This window comes from Hirundo rustica, chromosome 1 (genome assembly GCF_015227805.2).
Source record: "Hirundo rustica isolate bHirRus1 chromosome 1, bHirRus1.pri.v3, whole genome shotgun sequence".
Taxonomy (NCBI): domain Eukaryota; kingdom Metazoa; phylum Chordata; class Aves; order Passeriformes; family Hirundinidae; genus Hirundo; species Hirundo rustica.
The window spans coordinates 133,829,985-133,857,284 of NC_053450.1; the positions used below are offsets into that span (position 1 = coordinate 133,829,985).

Below are 27,300 nucleotides of genomic sequence, written 5' to 3' on the forward strand. Positions count from 1 at the left end.
TTAGCAGTTAACTTAGGCAATTACATAAATTCATTACATACTTTCGATAAGGTTGTACTGTATATCTATTTCCCAGCTGTAGGTTTCACTACTTTAAAATTCTCAAATATTCTAGAAATTCTGCGTGTCTAGTTTTTGAATGCTCATGCTTTTGTCTTCTTTAAAGTTCCTGTGTGATCTTCTCTCTCTATGTATTTTTTAAATATAAACCCATAACTGATACTATATTTTTTTATAACAATGATCATCTTACGAGCATTCAAATACCAGAAGAAATACTCATCTTTGTGTTCTGTAGCTCCAGCCACCTGTGCCGGATATAATAAACCCTGACTCTATTCAGGGCAGGAGCAGGTAACTGTATAAAACATTTGTCAAGAGTTCCTCACTACCTGTGTAACTGAGATAGCGAGGTACCAGCGTTACTTACTGAGCCCGAGCCTTTCAGCAGTGTGATGACGTGACTCAAATCCACTGATCTCAACACTGTATCCTGAAAAAACCCAACACTTTTAAAAATTTTCTTTAATTTTTAAATTTTGCTTTTAAGGTGTTTAAAATGTGAAATAGCCGCGTTAAATCGACATGAATTTACTGAGGGACGGGTAAAGCCAGGCCGTGTGTGGAGCACACACTGGGGTTTGTTCTCAGCCCGAGGAAGACGGCAGGGACAGGGACAGGGACAGGGCAGGGGCAGGGGCAGGGCAGGGGCGAGGTGGGGCAGGGGTAGGGAAAGGGCAGGGGCAGGGGCGGGGCATGGCAGGGCAGGGCAGGGACAGGGACAGGGACAGGGACAGGGCAGGGACAGGGACAGGGACAGGGACAGGGACAGGGACGGGACAGGGGCGGGGCAGGGCAGGGGCAGGGGCAGGGCATGGCAGGGCATGGCAGGGCAGGGACAGGGCAGGGGCAGGGGCGGGGCAGGGGCAGGGACAGGGCAGGGGCGAGGTGGGGCAGGGGCGGGACAGGGCAGGGCATGGCAGGGCAGGGGCAGGGGCGGGGGTAGGGGCATGGACAGGGGCAGGGGCAGGGGTAGGGGCAGGGGCGGGGCAGGGGCAGGGCAGGCGCGAGGTGGGGCAGGGCAGGGGCAGGGCAGGGGCAGGGCAGGGCAGGGACAGGGCAGGGGCGGGGCAGGGACAGGGCAGGGCAGGGGCAGGGGCAGGGCAGGGGCAGGGCAGGGCAGGGGCAGGGGCAGGGCAGGGCAGGGACAGGGCAGGGGCGGGGCAGGGACAGGGCAGGGGCGAGGTGGGGCAGGGCAGGGGCGAGGTGGGGCAGGGCAGGGCAGGGCAGGGGCGGGGCAGGGACAGGGCAGGGCAGGGCAGGGGCGGGGCAGGGACAGGACAGGGCAGGGCAGGGTCAGGGGCAGGGGCGGGGCAGGCCAGAGCCAGAGCCAGAGCCAGAGCCAGAGCCAGGGCCAGAGCCAGGGGCAGGGCCAGGGGCAGGGGCAGGGGCAGGGGCAGGGGCAGGGGCAGGGGCAGGGGCAGGGGCAGGGTTCGGGCCAGTAGTGGGGCTGAGGGGGCTCCTGCCCGCGGGAGAGCTCACCTGGGCGGCGTCTGAGGCGCTCCTGCACCCGCTGCGATAGGGGCCGAGCGCCGGGGAGCGGGAGGCCGCCCGTGGGGCAGGGGGCTCGGCCGCGGCCAGCGAGGCCATGGCGCGTCCGCCGCGGCGGCAGCGCGGCCCGGCCGTTGCCATGGGAGCGGCGCGGCGCCTCCGCCCGGCGCTGGGCCCGGCCCGCCCGCGCCGCCACGGCCTGCGGGGCCCGGCCCGGCTCTCCTGCCGCGTATGGCTCTGCCGAGACCCCCTCGTGTGACGCCCTTCGCCACTCTGCCAGGAAAGTCACTTCGTGGGCTGTTACCTGTGAACGCGACCTCGGCGAGAAAACCATCTCCCCACCCCGTCAGGGGGGCAGAGGGTCGGCGGCTCCCCCATGCTGGACAGCTGGAGGGGAAGAGCCTGGTCGATCCGTAACAAGCAGTCATGAAAAAACCCTCCATCAGAGGCCACCGTGACAAACCCCAGACGGGAAAGCGCTGCCTGGGGTAGCCTGGCGGCGGGGAAAAAGGCGAGAGGAACCTTTTCTCTGCACAGACCAATACAAAGAAGTAATAAAGGCAGTGACAGAAGGGTGAGGGGTGTGCTCACAGGTACTCTACTGGACTGCTCACTTCAGCTGCCGTGCCTAGGATCTGGATACACTTTAGGCAAGTTGCAAACATGTCACGTTGGATATGCACGTAACCTAAGTCTCTGCGTGCAGGCACTCTTGATGCCAACCTCAGTTTTCATTGACAAATAACTACAGTGATTCCAAACAAATATTTGAATATGTGAATAAATTTATTAAATGCTAAGATAGCTGTTTAAATCCCCAGATGGCTTTTATATGAAAAGAAGTGATTTATAACAGTCAAGAAACACAACTTTATGGCTCTAACTGTAACCAACACAGTGCTAATTTTCATTTTTCACAGCTTGCATGCTATACCCCTCCCATTTCATACCTGCCTTCTGCAGAAAAAAGGTGCATCTCACATTTAGTTCTCACATGCTATAGAGATCTCTTCCCATCAAAGGGAAAATACCCAATATTGTGTATTTGGGCACACACAGAAATACCTATCCACATTCTGCATTTCGTAGAAATTCAACCTATATGCAGCTCCAAAATGAGGGCAAAAATATAGCCTACCACAGTATAGGACTCTGAATTTAGGAAACATAATTGCCCCAGTGACATCCATAACTTCCTGAGTTGCAATCACAGAACACAGGTCATACAAAGGCAGGACCCATTAGACAGTGCCCTCACATGATGGGACAACGTAGTTGCCAGCCTTGGAGCCGGTGTTTGACACTCTTCATCCATCCATGTACACACATCTCTCCATTGCTCTAACCACTTTACTGGCCCTTCCCTGTTCTACTTTTTTTTTTTTTTTTTTTTTTTTTTTTTTTTTTTTTTTTTTTTTTTTTTGTGAACATTTTGTTTTGTATCTGGGCTTACACTGGATAGAACAAGATTTTCTATTAAGCAGCTGAGATTAATTGTGCTGACAGTGCTTAGATGTCTGTAGGCAGCTGAAATAGCTGGATTATATACGTATTTTTTTTTTTCCTTGGTGCCCAGATAGCAACTGAAGTTGCATGTATTCAAAGTTTTAAAGCCTTTATTAAAAAAAAAAACCAAAAACCAAAAACCAAAAAACCTGCTTACATTTACTTCTATTGTAGCCCAAGCGATTTCAAGTTTGGTTGCTCTGTGTTTTGAATGACAAATGTATAGAGAACATACCTAAATTGGGCAACTTAGTCTGTAAATTATAAGCTTAAGTCACATGGCACACTTGTTGGCGCACTGTTCCAAAGATCACATTGCAAAGCTCCATTTGCTCACTGTGCACCTTCTTCAAAATGAAGCTTTTAAAATTTAGGATGAAAGCTACATTATGAAAGTTCAACTACAGGGATTCTGCTGTCCTTGGCAAATGCCCATCCTCAAAATCATGCAATCAACTGTGAAAATATTTACTCAAAAGTTAATAAACCCCAAACAGGCTTATATTGTATTTTTATCACATCTACCTCTTCCATTGCTAATGAAAATATTCAGGACACCGAGGCCTAATTTATGAGAGTATTGAATTTTCAGTCTCACAAATGCTAAGAAATATGTTTAAAAAGTAGACTTTGATTTGGAGAGTATTTCTGTTTTGACTGAGGACAAACTACTTTGGTATGAAGACACAGTTCAACAAACTCTATCCTTGTAAAACTTAAATTTCATAAAACCACAGGACTCTGTGTAGGACACAGCTGTGTGTTATAAGATCAAGATTACATATCTAGGTCTGCCATTAATCACCTGTTGACTTTGCTGAGTGAATTAGTTCCTCTAGCACTCAGTATTTGCTGCTTTACAAATTAGGTTGTAAGCTTTTAAAGGACTGTTATTCAGTATATACTATTCATGTGCTGCAATGGGGGTCTTCAGCTTTAGTCACGTGATGTCCTTTCCTTGAATTGAACTGTATTGAACCTTTAGACTCTGTCCAAAGCTACCTGCACTCTTTATCAAATATGACACTGAGGTCTTTAAAGTACAGAAATCAGAGTCTTTCTAAGATTCTTTTAAGTCTGTTAACTCCTTGAATTCCTTTTCATTCTCCTTTTTTTTTTTTCCCTGTTCTGACAGACCTTCTGTGTTTGATATTCACAGAATAAAAGGAAAAGACCTTTCAAGTGGCTGGCAGTAGACTCACCCTTAAACCTATCAATTCAACAGAGCTTTCAACATCTGGATTTACCTGCCTGTGCTATTAAAATATAGTGTTGAGGTCATGGGGTGGTATGGAATTGAGGGAAACTTTCACACTGATCTTTATTATTGTAAGGAAACACAGTAAATCACAGGACACAGAACTTATACTCTTGTACAGTACGAAGTAAGGCTGAAGAAAGGTGTAAATTTGGGACCCCAGCTGCTGGAATAATATCAATATTCAGCACTGAGATATAAAGAAATGGGGAGATTAAAAAATAAAAGCCAAGAAATGAAAGACTTCAAGGTCCAAAATGTTACTGTTAGTTTAGGCATGGCACAAGCCAATACTAAATGTTCTGAATTTTAAAAATACTTCTGTTCTATCTGGGAGGGCTGTGTAACCTAATGTGAAAGCAATGCAAGTGCTGCCAGCTCCACTGACCCATACATCTTTACTTCTCTGAACTCAGAACAGTTTATGCTGCTGATGGACAGTTAAGCGGGATTATACCTCTCATGTACTGTTTTCCTCTTATGCTGGCATAAGCCTCTTCGGAAAAAAGTTCTGTATTTTCAAACAAAGGACTGCAAAGTGCTTCACTTGTTTGTTTCATTTGAAGAGTAATTCTATTTCATATACACAACAGGACATTTGGCAAACATAGTAGTGCCTAGCAATCTCATCATGACCAAACTTTTTGTGGAATGAAAAGTGGACTGAATATATGCTGACAGTACTGTAGTGTTCACTCTTGTGTTCTATAAGTATGGAAAATATCCTCGAGTAGGATAAAGATATCCTACTGGATAGCTATCCAGTGTGTGTGAAAAAAACTGTTATCCAGACATTGAAAAATAAATAAATTGCCCTATGAATATTTTTATGAATTCACATTTAAGTTTTATCTCTCAGAGAAAATGTTGATCAGAGCACCCATGTATTTGAAATAAACACAAGCTTAAATTTATTCTGCATAAGCACATAAGAAAAAGCAAAATACTTTACACTGATTTTTTATTGATTTTTGTGTAAAACACAGCCTATGGAAAAATAGGAGCATTACTAATAATTTTTAATAGCCCTGTTCAGAGAGACAGCACAAACAGTCTGACATACACAACTACAAAGAGAATATTACACATGGGAGACATATTATGCTCACTGTAAGACATTGCCAACAAGGCATGAGAAACAATATATAATGACAGAGATCATTGTTCAAGTCAGTTAAATGTGTCACTTCTTTTAAAGGCTGTAATCTCATTAATTCAAACAGTCTCATATGGTGATACAATATCAGTACTGCAACGTTATTCATTATATTGATAGAAAAATACTACAGGATGAACAGCCAAGAAATCAAAACCTTGTGTATTAGGAGATGCACTATCTGCAAAGATCTATGCATATGCATTCATTACTGTGCATATGTAAAAATATTACACAGAAAAACAGTCTACCTAATTTTTATGCACCTGATATATCTAATTTCAGAGGAAAGCTGTTCCCTAACAATATTCATACCTGTGAAATTTATTGCCACTTAGGAACCCACTGCCTTATATGAATTAATATTTCCTTTAATGCTAGTTGGGCAGCTAATACCATACAGACACAAACATAGAAACACACTATTTTATAGGCAATTAATGCCAAATAAAAATATGAATGTACTTTCTTATGTTGGCACATCATATAATTCACACTGTTGGAACAAAAAAATAAATGTGGCACTAATTCACAGTAACCACTACCACAAGCTAAAGAACTTGCAAAACAATTACAAAACAATTAATCTCTAAATAACTCAAAAACTCTTAATTCAAGAACATGTGCACTTAATTAACTTGTACATAGTTGCCACAGTTAATAGAATTGTAGGATAAAATTAAAGACACATGGAACCTGTAATAGAACTCGGTTTTAGACAACGTTAAGAAAGAATACCTTAATATCCATGGAAAACAAATAACCTGTTCCTAAATACATAGAGGTCTCCATTTTATAATATGTGTACAATTCTGTGTCACATACTAACCACTATTTTAAAGTATACAATAATGAAGAGAAATTAGGATTATTTCATTACTTTTTTCATTAGGCAGTTAAGCAATTTATATAAAGCCAGACAAAAATAATTTTATAGCAGGCTATTCCTCAAAATATGTTTTTATTCTCCTAAGTAACTGAGATGTCTACGTGAATTTAGTTGTTTATATTAAGGCAATCTAAACTAAACAATTAGCCTCCGGTATTTTTCCAATGAGAAGTCGTATGGTGAGTTCTATAGAAATCAATGTGTTAAGTCACATGAATAAAAGAACCCTTGTGGGACTAAACATATGCTGGATATAAAGTTTGCTAAATGCATGAGCGTTGTTTACCTTCAGACATAACAGTGTCTTGTTAGAGTGAATTGGTCCTAAAAGAACACTACAAAATATTAAATCACAGGTCAACATGCTATTCCAGTTAGAAGTAAACATGTGGCCTAACAGGAACTTGTATCTCAATTTTATAGCAAAAATATTTCACAAAATGCCTTCATATAATTCATCTAAAAATACTGTCTATTTATTAATACTTCAATATTTCAACCTTTCAAGTAACATATAAAATTAAAACACATTTTTAATTTTCTACAGTTTGAAAATAGGAATGACTCATCATTATTCTCTCCAGACATCTTTGGCAGTTTAAAATGTAGCAATTTAATCTTTGTTGAAGAAATGTAATGACAAAGTAACTTTTTGCATAGGAAAGAGGGCCAATACATTTCTGTATATACTGTCAGTGGATGCATTGCAGTACAGTATCTACGGACTTTGACAGTAATTTTCAGTTACTACAATATCATAGTTTTGTAACTCTATCACTATTGCATCAAAATAATTAAATAACTGTAGGGAACATGAATGTTAATTACACATTCTACAGAAATGTAAAATTACTGTAAAATAATAGCAGCATATTTCATTTTCAAATGAGGTCAGATTGTCAATGTTAGTACTTCCTGCCTAAATCCGTTCAGAAGTACTAAATTGTACTCTGAATTATACTAGCCCATTCTGGTGATTTTAATTAGGTTTCATGTGCAGGACTGGCACAGAACATAGAGTGGTATTTATCCCATTAAAATTCTCCAAGAGTTGATGTGTTCTAAGATTTTTTAAAGTTAATTTTATTTTAAGGAATGAAGCACAATGCTTCAACCTTGTGCGGTTTCACTCTGCAACAATGAAATAGGAAACAGTCCAGGACATTCAGTTCTGCAAGCCTTTTAAGAGAGATGCACCCTTTGGAACGCAATAACTGACACAGTTAAGTTAGAAGTTGTAATTGTTGTTTGTTCTTCATTTTAATGTGAAAATCACAATTGTACTAGTTTAGGCTCCTGTCTGTCTCCAGCAACAACAGGGTTTTCACTTAATGCCTAGAATGTTTGAATAAAAAGTATCGTACTTGTGTATCACCACCAGTATCACTGAAATAGCTGCATATTGGAGGAGGAACAATAAAATAAATACCCTGAAACAAACTTATTTGGTTTTGGAAAAAAGAAAGAGTGCAAACATTTTAAAAATTTATTTATAGATTTATTGAACCTTTTTTCTTTATTTTTCTGTTAAAAAATAGGAAAGTTTCAAATTTCTAACATGCTTGATAAATTTCTCGAGAACGTAGCTATTAAATATAGCAATCCAGAGGCAGCACCTGTCTCAAATAAATCCAAAATTATTGATTTCCAAGAGGCTGAGAAGTTATGTCAGGGAAAAAAAAAATCACTGGACACCTGCTTTCTTTTTAGGAAGCATCTGCCACTGGTCAGCTACTGGAGACAAGTCTCAAAGACCGTAGCCTGACCAATTATAGCTGTTATTATAATTTATTTTTCCAAAAATAGTGAAATAAAATTAATTATTTTCCTTCCAATTGACTCCATCACCAAGGCTTAAAAAGGAGGATAAATCTGAGCTTTACAACTACTTGAAATTGAAAATTTGTGAACTAAAAAAAAGTAGCAAATATCTGTTGACACATATAACAGGGTTTTTTTTCAAAAAATGTATTCTTAAACTTCTGTTTTCAAGAAGAATCCATTGGCCTCTTATTCAATACAAAATATGTCTAAAGACATATAAAAATGCTTTAATTCTAATTAAATTCTTAAAAAAAATTATGCATTAAGTATTTTATTTTTCATCTCTAGACTTGAACATGCTTAAAATGAAAGGAAATTCAACTGTCTCTCCTTTTGTAACAAACCCAGAATATACACAGGCTTGATGTGTACGTTTGGGGAATCTGAATACTAGAATAAAAAAAAAATTGTTATAGATATTTTGAATTTCAAATTAAATTAAGAACGAACAACTAACATGAATTCTTTAGGGTTAGGCTGGCATAACTGAGGGCAGAGTTTGATTCTAAAATCTTCTTTTGCTGTGAAGCTGTTCATTTCATTAAAAGCAGAGATATGAGATTTACAGGACCAGGGATGTTTAAGGATAAAGTCAAGCTTAATTCTTTATATTTCTGATGCATGACAGGACAAATTCTTACAAAGTAATAAATAATAAGAGAAGGTTCAGCTAAGAAAATCAGAGATTTTAAACAGTGCAAATATAGATAAAAAAATATAATTTAATACAAGAAAATTAGGACCAAATGCACAATTTGATTCACTGAAATAGAAGTTTTGCTAATTACGCAGTAGCAGCCTGAAGGTATGAGTTGTTTTGTTGTTTTGTTAAAGAAGAGTAATTACTACTGATACAGCAGTAGTAATAAGTAATTGTGAACATTATTTAGAATCTAACAGGAAATGCTAATGTCAAGGTTTAGAGATTTTTAAGTATAAGAGTAATAATTTGGTTTCTCAAAACTTCAGGCATATCCCAGAGACACTTCTTGTAAAAGTTAGACTTTTATATAAAAATAGAAGATTGGATTTGCACAAAAAGATACTAAGAATTTAAGACACATTCTGGGAAATTCATATATAATAACTGAAACTCCAGTGTAGACACATACAGAATATGAGTATTGTGATGCTTCCAACATATTGGAAGTTTTACAGTGAAAATGGATTTTTATTGTTGCTGAATTCTCAGCTTTCCTTTTTAAAATATTTCCTCATATTTCAAAATAATTTTAAAATCAAAAACTAGTTTACACACATATCTTTCTACAAATGTATAGCACTGTTTTGAATCTTCATTATATGACGTGTGGAAATAAAGAGATGCCAAAGGTCTAAAATCCTACATAATTCTTTGGGAAAAAAAAAAAAAAAAAAAAAGACTGTATTAGTACAATATCCTTTACTTACAAGATATACAATCACACCCTAATTGAAACTGGGTTTGCATATTCAAATCATGGAAGGGTGTAAAACCACGCATAAATAAATATACTGTGCACGTGCAATACACTTGACCAAGTACAAGGTGCTGCACCTTGGCTGGGGTAGTCCCCAGTATCCACACAGGCCGGGGGATGAAGGGATGTGGAACATCCAGAAGGACCTGCGGGTGCCGGTGGGTGAGAGGCTGGACATGACCTGACCATGTGCACTCACAGTTCAGAGAGCCAGAAGTGTCCTGGGCTGCACCAAAAGCAGCGTGGGCAGCAGGGCTGGGAGGTTTTGCCCCTCTGCTCTGCTCTGGTGAGAGAGACCCCAGCTGGAACACAGCACCCAGCTCTGGGGTCCCAGCACAGGAAGGACATGGATGGGTTGGAGCGACACCAGGGCAGGGCCACTGAGATGATCAGAGGGCTGGGGAACCTCTCCTGTGAGGAACGGCAGAGAGACCTGGGTTTGTGCAGCCTGGAAAGGATGGCTTGGGGGTGATCGAATTTCAGCTTTCCAGCACCTGAAGGGAGCCTACAAGAGAGCTGGAGGGGGCAATAGCATGTAGTGACAGGACAAGGGGGAATGGCTATAAACCGAATGAGAATAGGTTTAGATTGGTTATTAGGAGGAAATTCTTTACTGTGAAGGTGGTGAGGCCCTGGAAGAGGTTGGCCAGAGAAGCTGTGGATGCCTCATCCCTGGAAGTGCTCAAGGCCAGGTTGGATGGGGCTGTGAGGAATTTGGTCTAGTGAAAGTTGGCAAGACCCATGACAGGGGTGTTGGAACACTGATCTTCAAGGTCCCTTCCAACTCAAACCATTCTGTAATTCTGTGATCATTACAAATTAATTTGTTTCAATAAGTGGTTATTTCCTAAATAAATTATTTTATATTCTGAACTCATTAACCCAAAAATGTGGTTTTAATAGAAGAAACACTTCCCAGAAAATGTCGTATTAATAAATAGCACTCTGAACACATATGCTCTAAGTCAAAAAAATATCTGTAAAGCCCGGTTGTAATAAAATACTATTGTGATATAACTGTGCAAAGGAACATTAAAATTTTTTTATTTCATAACCATCTTCCCTCTGTAATCCAAAACAAACATATTTTGTAGCTATTAGAAGAAGTGATTTTTTAGTTATAAACTTCTCATAGTTTGGTTAAGAGCTTGTACTATATGTCAAGGAAGAGACTTTACAAAGACTCCTACATAGCTAAACTCCTAAAAATGCAAGTTTATGACAAAAAAACCACAAAGCCTAAACATGTACAACAGTGTTAACAAGTATCATCACATTACAGTTATCCGTTCTGGGGAGAGATGTGGAACAGACCCACTTACTTCTTCTATAACATGGCTTTTTTCCCATCCTCTTCGAATTCTCCTCAGTTTTCTACTTACACATGGCAAAAGTAACACAATCTTACCTAGAATTACAATAGAAGGCAGAACAAGGGCAAGAACAAAATTTGGCGGTGTATAAAATCTGTAATACTCTTCTTCAAAAGCTCTCTTCCATCCATAAATCAGTACATGGAAAGTACTTATAAGCAGAGCAATGTATCCAAGTGTAGACTGTGAAGAAAGAGAAAACAGGAAAAAAAAAATATATAATAGCACTTGGTCCTTCACCTGACAGCTCCAATACATTGTTTGCATTATTTTAACATTTCTATTAAACATCAAGTTAAAATCTCTTACCTACTCACTACCTTAAGTTAGCAATATATGGTTTTAAGTTCACATTCTGAAACTTAGAGACTGAACTGAGCACTAATTTACATAGTATCTCTGCTAACATCTACAGCCCTTAGTCAAAGCTGAACTGGTGTCTGCCCAAATTCTAGGTAATGGAAGTCAACTTCAGGATAGGTATGACAATAAGGAACAATTCCCGTGTAGTTACTAGAACAACATCCATTGTGATTGGAAATTAAATTTCCTAACTATGAGGATAGATCACTTCCAAGATTCCTTATTATGGAACAATGCAATTGTGTTGGAAGAGATTTGGGCCTAAACTTGCATACTTTTATCACGCTGAGATGCACAGCTTACTTCTGCCTCACAAAGGCCTACATTCACTCGTCTGATGTTAGCATAAACTGTCCCTTACACCTTGTCCATCAGTTGTTGCTGACTGGTTAACGGGAATATCTGAACTGCAGGGCTTGGGGTGTATGAGCACAAACTGGTGCAGTTTTACCATAAACAGGCAGTGCTGGATAAAAGGTGAAAGAGAGGGTTCCTACAGCAGCCTGCAGCTCCTCCAACCCCTCACCACAGAAATCTAGAGCTTGCCACAGAAGGTGGTGATAATAGGGGTCACTTGCCAGTTCTGTGAATCTTCCTTTTTAATGACCCGGTAGCTGTAATGCTTCGCAGATTTGACAATCCATCAACCTAACTTTCCCCAACCACGGTAAAAGAAGACTGCTGTGCTTTGACTTCTGGTGGTGATCAAATGAAGAAAAACTTTCTGGCCAAAAGTAGTATAATGACTAACTTGGCTGGGAAACATTTGTAGAAAATAATTGAAACAGAGAATGAGCATTAAGAAAGGCTACCAAGGTATGGTCTAATTCCAACAAACAGACAAGCAAAGAAAAATGCAGCCTAAGGGTCTATAATAGGTAGTGAAAGAATTAATTCTTCCTGCTTCAAGATTAAGCAGTTTCTAAGACAAGAAGAATGTCTGAACTAATATTATTTGCAAGGATTCACAGGTGTAATGGTATAAAAGGAAAATATTCCTGCTGATTTCTTGGGATTGGTACCCTGTTTTTCGACTTTCCAATATTTATATATTTTTTGTCAATGGTTTCAGGGCCATTTTTTAAACCTTTACCTATGCTGCATACTTTTTATTAAAAAACTAATTTGCTCCCAAAATATCCCATAGTAAGCAGAACATTTAGACAAACACTTGAGGATATGAAAATGGCATATGTGGTATCTGAACAGAACTTCTGGCAAGAAATTTGGACAGCAAACAATACAATCAAACCTGATATTTTAATACGTTATCGCAGATTTTTGTTGGTATGACTGTCCTGAATTCATTGTTATATCAATGCCAGCAGGGAGAAGGGCACAAATGAATCATATCCCCCATTTCTTCATCAGGATTACTAACAGGATTACTAACAATACTTGAAAAAAAAAACCCAAAAAACCAGAAGGGAAATATTATACAGTAATTTCCAAATATTTTTATTTTAGTGCTTATTTTAATTCCATTTTCAAGCTATAATTTTGAGACATCTATATATGTCTTTCTATCTAATGGTCAAAATGGAAACTAAGTACATCAGTATATTTTAAACTAACAACAAAAGGACAAGAAAAACATAGAGTGATGCACTTCTATTAAGTTCTTTTTTTGTGCCCTGTGAAGAGTTGCCATATGCTTCTCTGAAGTGCTGGTAGAGCATGCGCTAGTGTGTACTGCACAATTTCAACCACACATCTAAAAAACTAACAAAGACACTGCTACTGCTTCTGTCAGCGGCTAATGCTATGTTCTTCAACAGGGCCCCTAATTACCATTACCAGGCTCCAGATGATAATTCTTTTCAGAGGAGTTCTGAAAGCAGCAAGAAACAATACTGTTTCTTTAATGGTAAATTCACACTGAACAGTGCAGGGAGCAGCAGTATCAGTTGTAATTCTTGGCAACCCTCTGCCTGGGCTTTAGGATGGCTGCTGGGAAAAGTGGAAGAATATCTTTGGCTGCTTTGCTTCCTTATCATCCATAATACTGTGTTTCCTGGAAGCTGAGTATTAGATTAGCACATTTCTTATAGACTCCCAAATCTTTTAGCTTTTCCCTAAGTCCTCCCTGTTTTGTTACTTTTCCTTCCTGATCAAAGTGAGCTTTTAGCCAATATGGGAGATTCCCAGCCAAGGCTACTGATAAACTGGACAAACTGGTATTGTTTGAGAAAGGAACCAACAAAAGTTAGAGGAGCGGGAAAGATGAAAGAGAAAAACCCCTAAAAGGTTACCAGCAAGATGTACATATTTAGAGACCAAAACGTACTGTGGGGCAAATATGCTTCAGGAATTTCTACACTCACAATGATCCAGTAGTTCCAAGGAATTTATATATACAAAAGATATTTTCTAAATCCTACGTTTATGCAAGATATACTTCAGATTCTCTGTGCAACAGACTATTGCTGAACTTAAAAACTGTTTGTAGTAACTTCTGAGTGGAATCTTACCCATAAACTTGCTAAATACTCAGGCCTCAGTCCTCTTTACTCTAGGGAAAAGGTATCCTATTCTTGTGGAAGAACCAAGGCAGGGCAGCCTTTCCTCAAAGTATATGCATGAGAAATATTTTACTCACACTGCCTCCAAATCACTTTAGGATTGTGCTAGCAGAGAAAAGGAGTATCTACAAAAGTCAGCTTCCTACCACTCAAATGGCAGATTTGCGTTGTTTTTTGCTAAAAACCATGAAGCTCGGCTTTCAAAACCAGTCTGCTCTGTCCACTGCCACTTTAAATGATGGGTTTTAGACTTGAAGTCTAAGACTGGAAAACAAAAGCAGCAGTCATTTATGTTTATATTATATATTTACAGTTTAACTTTCCTCACTAGACTGAAGGATTCAGTGCAGCATAGCTTGCAGACAAAATTCTTCATTTCCTTGTATTTTATGTGAACACTCAAGGACTGGTTTCAATAAATGTCTTTTTTTTTCTGTTTACAGTGTGTTGGTTAAAGCGGTTTATTCTGCCTTCTCTGGCAAAATATGAATTCTTTTGTATTTCTTGCCCATGTCTTCCTTTGCTCCTTATCCAAATATATATTTAGATGAGCAAAAGAAGAATACTGAAGTTGCATTTAAGAAAACTGACACGTTAGTTTATCAGCCCCAGCTTTCTTCCCTGCTGCTCTTCTCGGTAAACTTCAGCTCTGGGTTACACTGACTGCAAAGTTTGACACTGTTTAGTCATCTAGGATCTCTTACTGAGAAAACTCTTCATCACTGTCTCATCCTCCGTCTGGATGTCATGAGTGTTTTTCTCCAAATCACAACGAAGTAATGAGACCTTCGTTTTGTACAGTGGTCAGCTCTGTACTGTAGCAATTCCTGTTTTCTGCTGGTCTCTTAGCTCCTTCTAGGACTGACACATTCATTTCCTTTTGCACTATGAAACCTTCTCATATCTCACTTTTTGCATATGCATACTATGAGCAAAGGAGCAGAGCCTGCATTGCTTGCCCTCTCAAAGTCCTTTTCCCTTGAAGAATCAGCCTGGAATTTTTGGGGCTGCTGACACTTGTGTTCAAAACCAAGCTAGGTAAGATGGAGGCACCTCCAAAATAAATTGGGATATTGAAGACAGCAATGACTTCTGTGCGAAAATATTAACAACTGGTGCTTCTTTAGAGTATTAGGAAACTGTGTTCAAAGACTGAACTGCTGTAAGGTTGGGGAGATGCTGCTTAGGACTTGTTCTATTGGAACCAGGCTAGTCTATACAGTACATTTTAATAAACTCAGATTTTCCTAGTAGAACAAAAGACTGAGTATGTTCTAGTGGTAAAACTATTTAGAAGAGGCCAGACCTAATTTTGATGAAACTGCATTTACTAAGATGAGCAAGCAAGAATATGCTGTTCTCAGTGGGAAGTGCTGAGCTGGGACACTGCCTGAGTGGCTGACTCAGTGGCTGATTCTTCATCTGTCAGATGTGAAACAAGTTCAGCAGCTGTTGTGGCAAATTATCTGAGATTCAGCACTAAAGCTAGACATACTGCTTTTCCCAGCTGAAAAGAAAAGCAGCAATGGGATGATAGGTCACTAATTCCATTGTTTGCCCCCCTGACTTAGAGAAGATTGAGAAATTTTAATTCAATTTTCCTGCACTGCACTGCACTTCAGTAGAAGAAAAAGATAAAAGAGCGTAAGTAGTATAATGTTTTGTTGTTCTCCTTGCACACTGGGGACAGTGAAACATACAGAAATACAGACTCCTCTTACTTGAGTAAGCAATCACTGAAAGTCTGTCTTCTGATAGAAGAAAGCAAGGAGACTTTTTTTGACAAGAAACTAAATGAAGCATAATTTACATCCTGAGAATATATGACAAAGTAAATACTCGTTAGCTTTAAGGAAAGTTTTAGTAGCTCAGTACTTTTGTATTGCAAATGGTCATAGTTCATTACCAATACCAGTTATCTTCTGCACATAATGCAGTATGAGCTGTAACATACATCCAGAGCAAACAACTTATTCCCAAACAAATTCCTCAAAATACTGACAGATGGGTCATTAAAGTTCATAGTTATTTAAATCTGGAACTATTTTGACTTAATTTACAGTGGAAATAACTACAGTAAATATGTAGTTGTAGATATATCATTGTGATTATTGTGTTGGTTTTGACTCAGTCACACAAGCCTAAAATTTGGAAATATGAGTAAGAAAAAATAAGACAAAAATGCTATGTGTGTGGCTGGAAGTTATTACTGGATAAAGACATCATGTCACTCACAAGTGAATACATATTTTTCCTTTTGGCACTAATATTTCATATCACCCAACAGCAGTACTATTGTCCCCACACAGAGAACTCCAGATGGCAGAGCTGTTGCAACAATACACTGGAGAATTTAGTCTCTCTCAAGGCTCAAAGCCATGACTGTGAATAAAAGGTTCTGTCAGGGTTAACTCCATGTCGAAAAACTTATCAGAAAACTTTTTCTAGCTCTACCCGCAGTTTTCCAGTAATGGAAATAATAAGGGAAGGGAAGACATTACAGACAGACCTCAAACAACTACAGCTATTGAAATGTTTCCCACCACTCTCTTTAAATGTCTGTAAATGATGAAGCACAACCCAAGCCCTGAACTTTAAAGTCAGTGCCCACATTCTGAAGTGAACAGGACTCAGAATTAGGCAATACTATTAGGCTAAGCTGAAAAAAATGTTAATCAGAAAAGACTGAGCTAAGATTACAGTACTAAAGCCAAAGTCAGAAAACAAAACATAACAAACCCCAAAATTGTGCACACTTAGGAATTTTCACCCGACTGAATCCTAGTAAAATTTCTTATATCTGACTGCTACCTAAAACTACTGCAATTATGTGTAGGAGCAAGCATTGAGCTGTTCATTAAAGCCCATACTTCTCAGTATTTCATGCTGGTTAGATTTGCACGTTCTAGGTATTTACCTGAGGAAGGAAGGCAGCAGGATGGTGTGCCATGGCCTTGAAAAGCCTTTGATTTTAATAAGCAAAGCTTCAAATTTCACTAGTGGGTATTTTCAGCTAATAGGAATAATTCAGTTGGAGAACTTGACTCTGTGTAAAGTCCCACAGTGGATGGGAAGTAAAACCGAATCAATGGCACCATGGCTGTCAGAGGATTGTGCGATATAAATCCTGCAGGGCAAATTAGGTCTTCAAGCTGAATAGCTGTGTGCATCTACCTACACAAGTATCTCATTAGTATCACTCCATTTAGCAAGCTTGCCAAATTTATCTAATTTGAATTTAGCAAGAAATTCTAAGAACAGAAACTGAAAATATTATTGATCATTTGGGCTTAGCTATGTTGGTTATTTAAGGTCAAGTGTAAGATTAAAAGTCTCACTCTAACACCTATGAAATCCTTAATCTACCTTCATGGTAACATATTTGCTAAGTAATTGTTGTTTTTATTGAATTACCAGATACAGAGGAAAAAAGGCTCTTGTCACATTGCAATGAGCTTTTGTTTATGATCTTGATCATGATCAAGGAATTCTTGTTAACACCAAAACCTCCTTATTAAAAAAGTAACATACCTGAATAAAACTGAATTCCCTCCAGTTTAAGGTACTGTTTACTGAAGGGATCGAAGTTACTGCCAGCAAAGAAAGCAATCCAAGACTCATTATTCCAAAGGAGATATACATTTCAATTCGCCACACTTCTTCCTCATTCCAAGAATTTTCAACATTTGCATGAACCTGATGAAAGAGCAGAAAGGAAGAACTTTAATCTAAAGCATATTATAAATACCAACAGAATTTATTTTGCTGACTTAAAGTTCACAGTCACAGGACAACTGAAAAATCGAGTCAAATATTTCAGAGGTTTTCTCATGTCTTGGAGAAAAACAGCTATTTCCTTACTGCTTGTATTGGCTCTTGCCAGGTTAAAAACATGTTAAACATGGAAATTCAGATGAGATGCTAAAAAAACATGTAACGTTATACACCATTTACAACAATACTGTTATAAAGTCAGGTAATTCCGCACATTTTTATACACTGTAGAAAAGGAGCTGTGCTCTTCAGACTCTGCAAACTTAAATTCTGTAACATAAGTTGGATAAACCTGCAATTTCTTTTTACTTTGTTACATTTAAAAATAGTTTAGCATCATTTCCATCAGCTTTTTTATGCTCAGTCCAAGCTTGTTTCTCTCCTCCACTATTGACATCAGATTTTTCCAAGATGGTTCTCACTGGAGAGCTTCACCAGAAAAAAAGAAGCAATTCAGGACCTTAACAACTAAGAAACTTAAATAGTAATTTATTTTTTTCCACTTCCAGTTTAACTATTGCCATATGGCATGTCTTGAAAAAGGTGCACCAGAAATATTATCAAGTGTGTTTTACAGTATCATTAAAACTAAGATAATTTCTTAGTAAAAGTATCAGTGAAACCTTTAGTATTACTAATTTTAAGGGTGAATTACAGATTCTTGTCTCCTGTACTACAGCTTTGCCCTTCCTGTCTTTCTCTTAAGTTCAGTTTTTGATGCTAGCTCTTTCAGAGTTTGTGACACTTGCTGTTAATTTGTTACATGTGATTTTATTTCCTTATTTGGTTTTCTTTTCTGTTCTATCACATCTCTTTCTCACAGATTTTATGTGGTGAATGGCAATGCTGTTTTTCTGGCAATGCTTTTTTCCCACTTTAAAGGTTACAATAAAAGCTGTCTCACTGAAGAAGCATGAGACCCCCTTCTAGAGGATGACAGATTTGTCAGAGAATGTTCCAGGGTTATGCAAGATCAATTGCTCCTGGAAACTGGGAGTCAATTTCTCTTGCCTGCAATAGATGCTGTCCACAGAATTTTAAAAGAATAAAATAAAGAAAAAAGTATTTTTAGCATTGGTCCAAAATGTTACAAAATATCAGCATCTTTTTTTTTTTCTTTTTGGAACACAGAAGTATCTGTAAGTATGATTTAGAGTATCTGCCTTTATACATTTCATATCTATAAATGCACTTATGATAAACATATTTCCCCCATGTATTAAGTATACATAGAAAGGAAGATACCTCAGAGTTTTCCTGCTGTTGCTCTTACCTGCCTATCCTACATTCTTCTAGTGTATATTGCTATCACGAATTTCAGTAGGATGTGTCCTTGATGCCCCCTATCACACAAACTTGACTGCATATTGACCCACATGGTGAGCAAAATGCACAGATATTCATTTTAGTCTCCTTATTTGGCACCACCTACGCATAAGATAACCCATAAAGTTTTGTGCCAAAAGCAGTAGGACAGATTAAGAAAAACTCAGTCATTGTATTCAGGAGCCATATGCACCCAGCCAAGGTATTTCTGGCTTACTGAACTAAAGATAGCCTTACCTGTTGATATGCCATGTTGAGGAACAAGTACCGCTCCGATCTCCTCATAGGCAAGCAGAGGCTGTACACCACGTGCACCGTTGCAAAGAAAAAACTGAGCAGTCCAAGCTGCTTTCGACACTGGAGCCAGTTGTCCAGCCAAGGAGGAAAGCGCCGATACTTAGTGCCATAGTGAAGCTGATAAGCAGCTGCGATAAGTCCGGATAAATATACTAGAGAAAGCAAAGTGATCGCAACAATTGGCAGAGTCTTGTTCACAATCTCTATGGGAATCTTGTAAAAGTCACTCTGCTGGTTTCTCATGTACGGATGGATGACATCTCTGACAAAGGAATAGATGAAGAAAAATGTTGCCAGGCTAATGGCAATCACTACAGGCCCCTTCCACAGGGTGAACAGTCGCAGAGGCAGGTTTTCAATCTCCCTTGAAGACGACAACGCCCCCAAATCAATAGGAATGAAACTGAGCTGACGGGCAAGCTCAATAACTTGATGGCGAGCCTGTACATTGTTACTGCATATATAGACCTGTTGGGAAAGTCAAGGGAATGATCCGTAGGCAGAGAGAGAGACTCAAAGGTAAACATAAAACTAGCAAAACCCACTAAAAACCTTAAGGGCTTCCAAATCAAAATTACAACACAACTGCTAAAACTGTGTATTTTATCCCAGCTCATACCACCAATATGACAATAAAATCACATAAAAATCTAGTCAAAGTGCAGATATGAACACTGATTTATCAACAGAGTAATCAAAACAGGATTGGCTTTTTCTTGGATTTAATAATGAGGATGTCTTGGTAATCTGTATGCTGAAACCTGTCATACTGAAATGTCTACATGACTGGATTAAGTTGGAACAACAGATGAAAGCATTTCGCAAAATCCTAAATCTCTCAAAAATACAGGAGTATTGAACAATGACCCTTAAACAATTATAGCATACACAGAATGAGAAGCAGCGAGCTGTGTAATCTCTCCATGGGTAACAATTTCAGCCTTATTTCGCAACCCAGATTTCAGATCTGAGCACATAACAGAAAAGACAAAAACTACCAGCCAAATAAGAACTTGTTCTAAAGGCCAGTTTATTATACAGTGAAAGAATTGTACTGCTATAAAGTACTTCAAGGTTTTTTTTTTACAGGGGCCAATAGTTTGCCCAACATTATTTGCTGATCACCTGCATTGAAGCAAATATGGTCTGTTTCGACTGAAGCAAATTATTTTTAGTGTGGTGCTATTCTGAAAGGGGATAAAAGAAATATGGTGAAGTTATTTTTTAAATTATGCTAATTCCATATCAATTCCATTCCATTTAAATCTACCTGAAGTGCCACAAAACTCAATTTAATCTCCACCAGTCATGTTACACTAGTTATTTCTTATGTATTTCTCAGATTTCATAAAGCTGTGAAGGACTGGATGCTTGCACAGGTTTGAATCCTTTACATCACTTCAGCAAAACATGAAAAACATAAAGGTGCATTTTCCATATGCAGGATGGATTTGCAGAATGTACTGGGAAGGAATTTGAACACGATGTTCCCAAGCAGTGCTGGATCAAATGAATGATAACTTAGAAACATATGTGCCTCCTTCTGTTCCCTCACATTCATGATTTTGGGGCACTCTAAAAGCTAGATAATTTCTTTCAATAATTTTGCTGCTAGATTGAATGTAAGCATTTCTAGAACAGCTGATTCTTGAGATCTGGGATTGGGGACTGAGATTTCTGCGCACTCCAATAGTTCACCCCAATGCTGCCACTAAAATGCACTGCGAAAGAGTGTCTTTACCCTTGTATAAAGCATAAGGAAACACATGAACATATTTCCTATGGAAAACATTAAGACCCAACTCTTCTCCTCTGTCTGTAGTCACCGAAAGGTAAAGTTGTTTACTCTAAGCTACAATCCACATTTCCTCTGCAATCTTTAAAGACAAAGAGGCAACAGGGAAAAAACCTGGACCACTGACTTTATCTGTCTTACAGTGCGATTAACTAAACTCTGAAGGTTTTCTTGCCTACTAAAATGTAAACTAAACATCCAGCATTTTAGGCAATTTAAGTCAGGGAATGTAAATTTCATGAGTTCTGGCTTTTACATTCAATTCCTGTAGTTTTCATCCTACAAATAAGCTAAATTAATACAAATAAAAACATTTACCTGTCTGCTGGCATCCTTTGGTCCTAACTGCAGTGACCAAGCTGAAATGACATTGAATCCTTTGACAATTATGGAATCGGGAAAAAGTGATGCCAAATACTCTGCATTGGAGTCTGGATATTGGTCTACTCTCGTGTTATTGCTGACATCAATCAGAATTTTACCAGCAAGTAAATGTTTGAGATCCCACAAAGAGATGTAATGTTCTCTGTGTATGGCTACAAAAATGATGTTTGTTTTAGCTACTGCATCTTCATGGTGCGTGACATCAACCACATGGGGAAAGAAGTCAGCAGCGTGTTTAGGGTTTCTGCTCCCTACGACCACGTGGTACCCACATCTGATCAGTCTGATTGTCAATGACTTGGCGAAGTCTCCACTTCCAATGATGCCTATTGTGACCCTACTGACATCCTTGATGCCATTGGCAACATTTGGTAGAAAAGTTTCATTGAGGTTCTTGGGACTCCCCATCATAGAGATTGATTCCATACTTCCAAGACACCAAGCCTACAATGATTGCTTTAGGGAGAAAAAAAAGAAAAAAAGAAAAAAAAAAAAAAAAAAAGGAAAGAGAAGAGAGAAGAAAAAACAACAGAAAGAAAAATCAGCATAATTCAATTTTATGAGACCTCCAAATCCAATAATACCTCTGGAAGCAGAATCTTTGGTTCTAAGTTTCATATTATATTTTTTCCTTATTTTCTCCTTCTCCAACCAAATATGTGCGAATCAGTTTTGTATTGCAATATGTCACCAACAGAAGGAGAAACAAGAAACATAAAGTACTTCAGGCATTTCAGTAATACAGTTACTTAAGTAAACAACCTTTTTTCCATCTTCTTGTATTTCTTACCTTCCACTGCCCTGGAATACTAGACCACAAGATAACTTTGTACTCCTGAAACTAATGGTCAATAGAATAATGAGTAAAAACATGTAAAGAAAATTAGAAAATAGTAGAATGTAGACAGCACTGGCCTGTGATCAGCATGAGATCAGTGAGTACAAGGAAGCTGAAATCCATTAAAAGTTTAGGCAGGTTATTATTGCAATATCCTATCCTGGCCATGAAGGAGGAGATGCAAAAGTCTCAAAGCTGCAAATGTCATGACACCATGAAAAACATCCATCTGACATACTAACCTGTCAGCTTTGAAAATGGGCTGCTCATGTGGATCCAACGGCAAAAACAACAAAGAAATTTATCAAGACCTAGTCATGAGATCACTAATGGCATTTCTAGGTCAGACTGCTTGGTCTGGCCATGGATGTATAAGGATTAACTGTGGATGCAAGGGTAAAGGATTCAAGGCCACGAGTCACAAATATGCTTAACACAATTTTCTATCCAGGCAAGTAAGATAAATCCTGGAGACAAACACATGGGACGGCCTTCCATAAAAAGCTAATGGCAGGAAGAGACAGATTTCACACAATAATAAAAGGAAGGTAATTTTAGGCCTCAAATTCAGTGCAAGGGATGTTTTAAAGAAAAACAGATGCTAAGGCTTGCAGAAAAGTAAAATAAATACTGCTATATCCTTGGACACAGAACTGCAATAAAGCTCTAAAAAAGACATTAAAAACCAACAAAACAACCCTCAGGAGGGAATTTTTCACATGAAACCAGTTATGACCTAGGTGGTTCTGCATTGTTGGGGGGGGTTGACCCTCGCTGGAGGCCAGGTATCCAGAAAGGTGCTGCTCTATCACTCCCCAGCTGGGCTGAGGAGAGGAAATACCATGAAAGGCTCAGAAGTTAAGGACACACCAATTACCACCAGAGGAAAACCAGACTCTATTTGGGGAAACTGACTGCCTTTGTTACCCATCAAAATCAGTAGCATAATGAGAAATAAAACAAATCCCAAAGAAACACCTTCCCCTCACCCTAGCAAGGTTCTTCCTGGTCTTAATCTTATTCCCAATTTTCTGCCTCCTCCCCCTCTGCAGCACAGGGAGACACAGAATGGACATTATGGTCAGTTCATCACATGCTGTTTCTGCTGCTGCTTCCTCCTCAGGGAAGTGCTTCTCCAGCACCAGCATGAGGTTTCTCCCACAGGAGAGTCCTCTACATACTCCTCCAGTGTGAGTCCTTCCCACAGGCTGCAGTTCTTCACAAACTCCTCTAGTGAGAGTCCCTTCCACAGAGTGCAATCCCTCAGGAACAGGCTGCTGCAGTGTGGGTCCCCAAGGGGTCACATGCCCTACCAGGAAATCTGCTCCAATGTGGGCTCCTCTCTCCACAGGTCCATGCCAGGAGCATGCTCCACTGTGGGCTTCCCATGGGGTCACAGCCTCCTCTCAAGCATCCACCTACACTGGTGTGGGGCTTCTCCATGGGCTGAAGATGGATCTCTGCTCTACCATGAACCTCATGGGCTGCAGGGGGACAGCTGCCTCACCATGGCCTGCACCACAGGCTGAAGGGGAATGTCTAATCCAGTGCTTAGGGCACCTCCTCCTCCTCCACCTTCTTCTTCACTGGCCTTGGTATCTATGTAATTTGTTTCTCTCGCACATTCTCATCCTGTCTTCTGCAGCTGCAATTACTCTTTTCCCCCTTTATGTTACGTGAGACAGGCTGCCACCACTGTTGATGGGCTGGGCCCTGGCCAGCCACGGTCCATCCCAGACCCAGCTGACACTGGCCCCATTAGATACGGGGTAAGATTCCTGCAGCTTCTCACAGAAACCACCCTGCGACCAAAGTCTTGCCAGGCAAAGCCAATATAATTGCAGAACAGGAATAAATTCTGAAAATTAAGGAAGCAATGAGGAGAGGCAGGCTAAGAAGGAGCAAAAAGAAACCACAAGGTTGCTGTCTTGGGTGCAACCAACAACAGACGACAAAGAACCTTTTCCTGAGCCACCATCCAAGAGCTGATATGTGGTAATTAATCATTAGTGAAGGACATTAACCAGTCACTGGCTAGTAATACAGCATGTGTGGTGAACAACCTCCCACAATTAAAAGCAGCTTTGTGTTTCAGAAATCAGAGGAAGCTACTGGAAGAATGGGCACTTTTCATTTCAGCTTTGACAAGAAGGTATAAACTCAACAAAACCGGACTCAGAAGTTAAAGACAGAAAGCAAGATGTGAAAGTGACCACAAGATTAGTATTTGAAGAAAAGATTCTAACAGTGAATCCTTCTGGCAGAGCACAAAGACTTTTATGCATGCACTCAAAAAAGCATTGACTTTTTCCTTAACACGTGACCTGAAATGTATTTAACACATGACCAAACTAGCAGTATTTCCTGTGTCAGGATGGGTTTGCACCCAGGAACAAAATGAGAATATACAATGAGATAAGAGATGTAACGGGATTTGACAGAACATGTATGCTTTCGCTATGTGATTAGAGCAGCCCATTTCAGTTCATATCACGTAACCAGAACATGCTGCAAAACTTTGAGATTGAAAGGGAACCACCATAAGGAAATGGGCAACCAGTACCATTTAATCATGCTGCAGCCTACTTTCAGTTTTAGTCCAAAGGATCCTGGGGAGAGCGGGCACACGGGACCTGGACATGATGAATTGCTCCGGTGAGCCGAATTTGGCCTGCTGGCCAAAGCTTCTCACTGCCTGTTCTAAGGAAAATGCAGTGTGAGTAACAGAATCGAACTAACAGACTTCATAAAAAACCCTCAAGAGAACAGGCTGACGTGACTTTTAGACAAGTAATCTAAGAGCTGTACAAGAGCAGAGAGCTAGAAGTTACTGAAAGGACAATATTAAATGCACAACTGCAATTCAGAGGCAAGAATGTAAAAGGCTGTTTTAAATGCAACAGGAGAGCTTTCCTGACCTGAAAAATCACACACAAAAAAAGAAAAATTTTGCGTGCATGACTAAGGAGCACTGTAAAAAGACAAAGAGACAGTGCCATCATGTAGGGATAAAATCAGAACAAGGATGGTACAGAAGTGAGTTTGTAACTAGTGAAGAAGATAAATGGCAACAAATTAAAGTTTTATAAATGCAGTAAAAAGCCAAAAGACAGAAGGTGAGGTTTAAAACTTCAGAGGAAAAGGAACAACTTATAACTCATACAAAGTAGGACAGATTATTAAATGTATTCTTTATTCCAGCCCTCAGCAGAAAAGCTAACTGTGAGTAGGTATTTAAAGAAATCCCTTCTATGGGGAGGGAGACAGTGAGGTCAAAGTGCAAAAGGTTAAGTTAAGAGTAAAGGATAAAGTTAAAGGTAAGATAAAGATTTTCAAGTCAAGAGACACTTGTGAAATCAGCCCTTGATGCTTAAAATGCTGACCAAAGTGACATCTTCAGAACTAAAGAAATTACAAGATAGGCAGAACGAGCATATATTGCTATAAGAAGGGAGGAAGACTAAGGAAAACAAGGACTTCTTAGCCTAACTTCAGCACCTGTACAGATTTTTCATCAAGTTATTGTGCAATCAACTAGTAAATAAATGGGAAGCAGATGATAAGAAGCAGCTGAGTTGGGTTGCTCAGGAACGGATTTCAAAAAAAACAACCTCCATCCTTGTACGAACAGTGATTTCAGGGTTATAAAAATTAATAAAAGTGACAGAGATTTGACACATGGTCTTAAAATAGCCAAGATAACATCACAGAGCTATGTCAGCGAGACGGTGACACCCGTGAAAACCTGCTCCTGAAAAAATAACTGCGGGAGGAGAAAACCGAACCAAGGCAAGCCGGGCCACTGTATCCGCGGCCCCCCGCTCGGGCGGGCACTTACGGGGCGCGGGCGGAGGCGCGGGGCTGGCGGGAGGCTGGCGGGCCGGTGCGCCCTGGGCGGGCCGGCGGGCGGCAGCGCGGTGCGGAGATCCAGCCCGGAGCAGCTCGGCGGGGCCCGGGTCCGGGCCGGCATCTCCAGCTGCAACGACAACACCGCCCGTGACAGAGCGGCTGCCCACCGCCCGCCGGGCAGAGCCGGGGCAGCGCTGCCAGGCCCGCCCGCCGCGGGGCGGGGGCTCGCGGGCCCCGCCAGGTACCGGAGCGCCCCCGCGGCTACCCGAGGCCGGGCCGCACCGCGCCGTGCGGCGCCGGCACCGCCGGAGCCGGCCCGGAGAGACGGAGGCAGCCGCGGCGCAGCCGCCGCGACAGGCAGCAAGGAGAGCCCCGCGAGCGGCGGCCGAGCCGAGGAGCGCCCGGCGGGGATGGGGCCCGTCCCGCCCCGGCGCCGCTCACCTCCGCCCGCCCGCCGGGAGCACCGCGCCGCCGCTGCTCCTCCTCGCACTCGGGCCCGCAGTGCCGGGCGGGCGGAGAGGCGGCGCTTCTCCTCTCCTCTCCTCTCCTCTCCTCTCGTCTCCTGCCGCTGCTGCGACCCGCCCCCTGCGGCCGCTTCGGCACCGCCGCTACCGCGGCCGGGCGGCTCCGGCGGGCGTGGGAGCTTTGTGGGTGACAAGCTGGTCATGGGGCGGGAAGTGGGTCAGGAGGGCCAATGGTGTCCTGGGGTGCATCGGGAAGAGAGTGGCCAGCAGGTGATCTTCCCTCTCTATTCGGCCCTGGTGAGGCCACATCTGGAGTGCTGGGTCCATTCTGCGTTCATCAGTGCGAGAAAAAACTACTGGAGAGAGTCCAAGGGACACACCAAAGATGATGAGGGATCTGGAGATCTCTCTTATGAGGAGAGGCTGTGGGAGCTAGGCGCGTTTAATCTGGAGAAGAGAAGACTGAGAGGGAGTCTCATCAGTGTACATAAATACCTCAGACAGGTGTCAAGAGGGTGGAGCCAGGTTCTTTTCAGTGGTGCCCAGCAACAAGACAAGGAGCAATTGCCATAAACCACAGCTCAAAAATTTGCACCTCAACTTGAGGAAAATCTGTTCACACTGAGGGTGGCAGAGCACTGGAACTGGCCGCCCAGGGAGGTTGTGGAATC

The 27,300-nt window shown here is 40.8% G+C and overlaps 1 protein-coding gene across 3 annotated transcripts; it reads right to left on the reverse strand.

The window, feature by feature from the left end:
* Positions 1–9,545: 9,545 nt before the first annotated feature.
* On the reverse strand, positions 9,546–26,665 carry STEAP2 (STEAP2 metalloreductase). Of its 3 annotated transcripts, none has more exons than XM_040083663.2 (5): positions 26,607–26,665; positions 21,413–21,934; positions 19,240–19,767; positions 17,434–17,598; positions 9,546–11,200 (listed from the first exon to the last, which is right to left on the reverse strand). In XM_040083663.2, exons 2-5 carry the CDS (start codon positions 21,902–21,904, stop codon positions 10,916–10,918), a joined length of 1,470 nt encoding a protein of 489 aa, XP_039939597.1. In that variant the 5' UTR covers positions 21,905–21,934; positions 26,607–26,665; the 3' UTR covers positions 9,546–10,915. The 3 variants fall into 3 exon arrangements, with proteins under 3 accessions (XP_039939597.1, XP_058279110.1, XP_039939607.1); XM_058423127.1 differs by lacking the exon at positions 26,607–26,665 and adding an exon at positions 26,155–26,202; XM_040083673.1 differs by lacking the exon at positions 26,607–26,665 and adding an exon at positions 24,880–24,993.
* Between the last annotated feature and the right edge of the window lie 635 nt (positions 26,666–27,300).

Bases quoted from the DNA above. Each gene is read 5' to 3' on its own strand.
- STEAP2 (XM_040083663.2), bottom strand. From the start codon at position 21,904: ATGGAATCAATCTCTATGATGGGGAGTCCCAAGAACCTCAATGAAACT. The intron at 19,768-21,412 runs GTAAATGTTTTT...CTTTCCCAACAG, and splicing joins CAAAGGATGCCAGCAGACAG to GTCTATATATGCAGTAACAA. The intron at 11,201-17,433 runs GTATGTTACTTT...CTTTCTTCACAG, and splicing joins GGGAATTCAGTTTTATTCAG to TCTACACTTGGATACATTGC.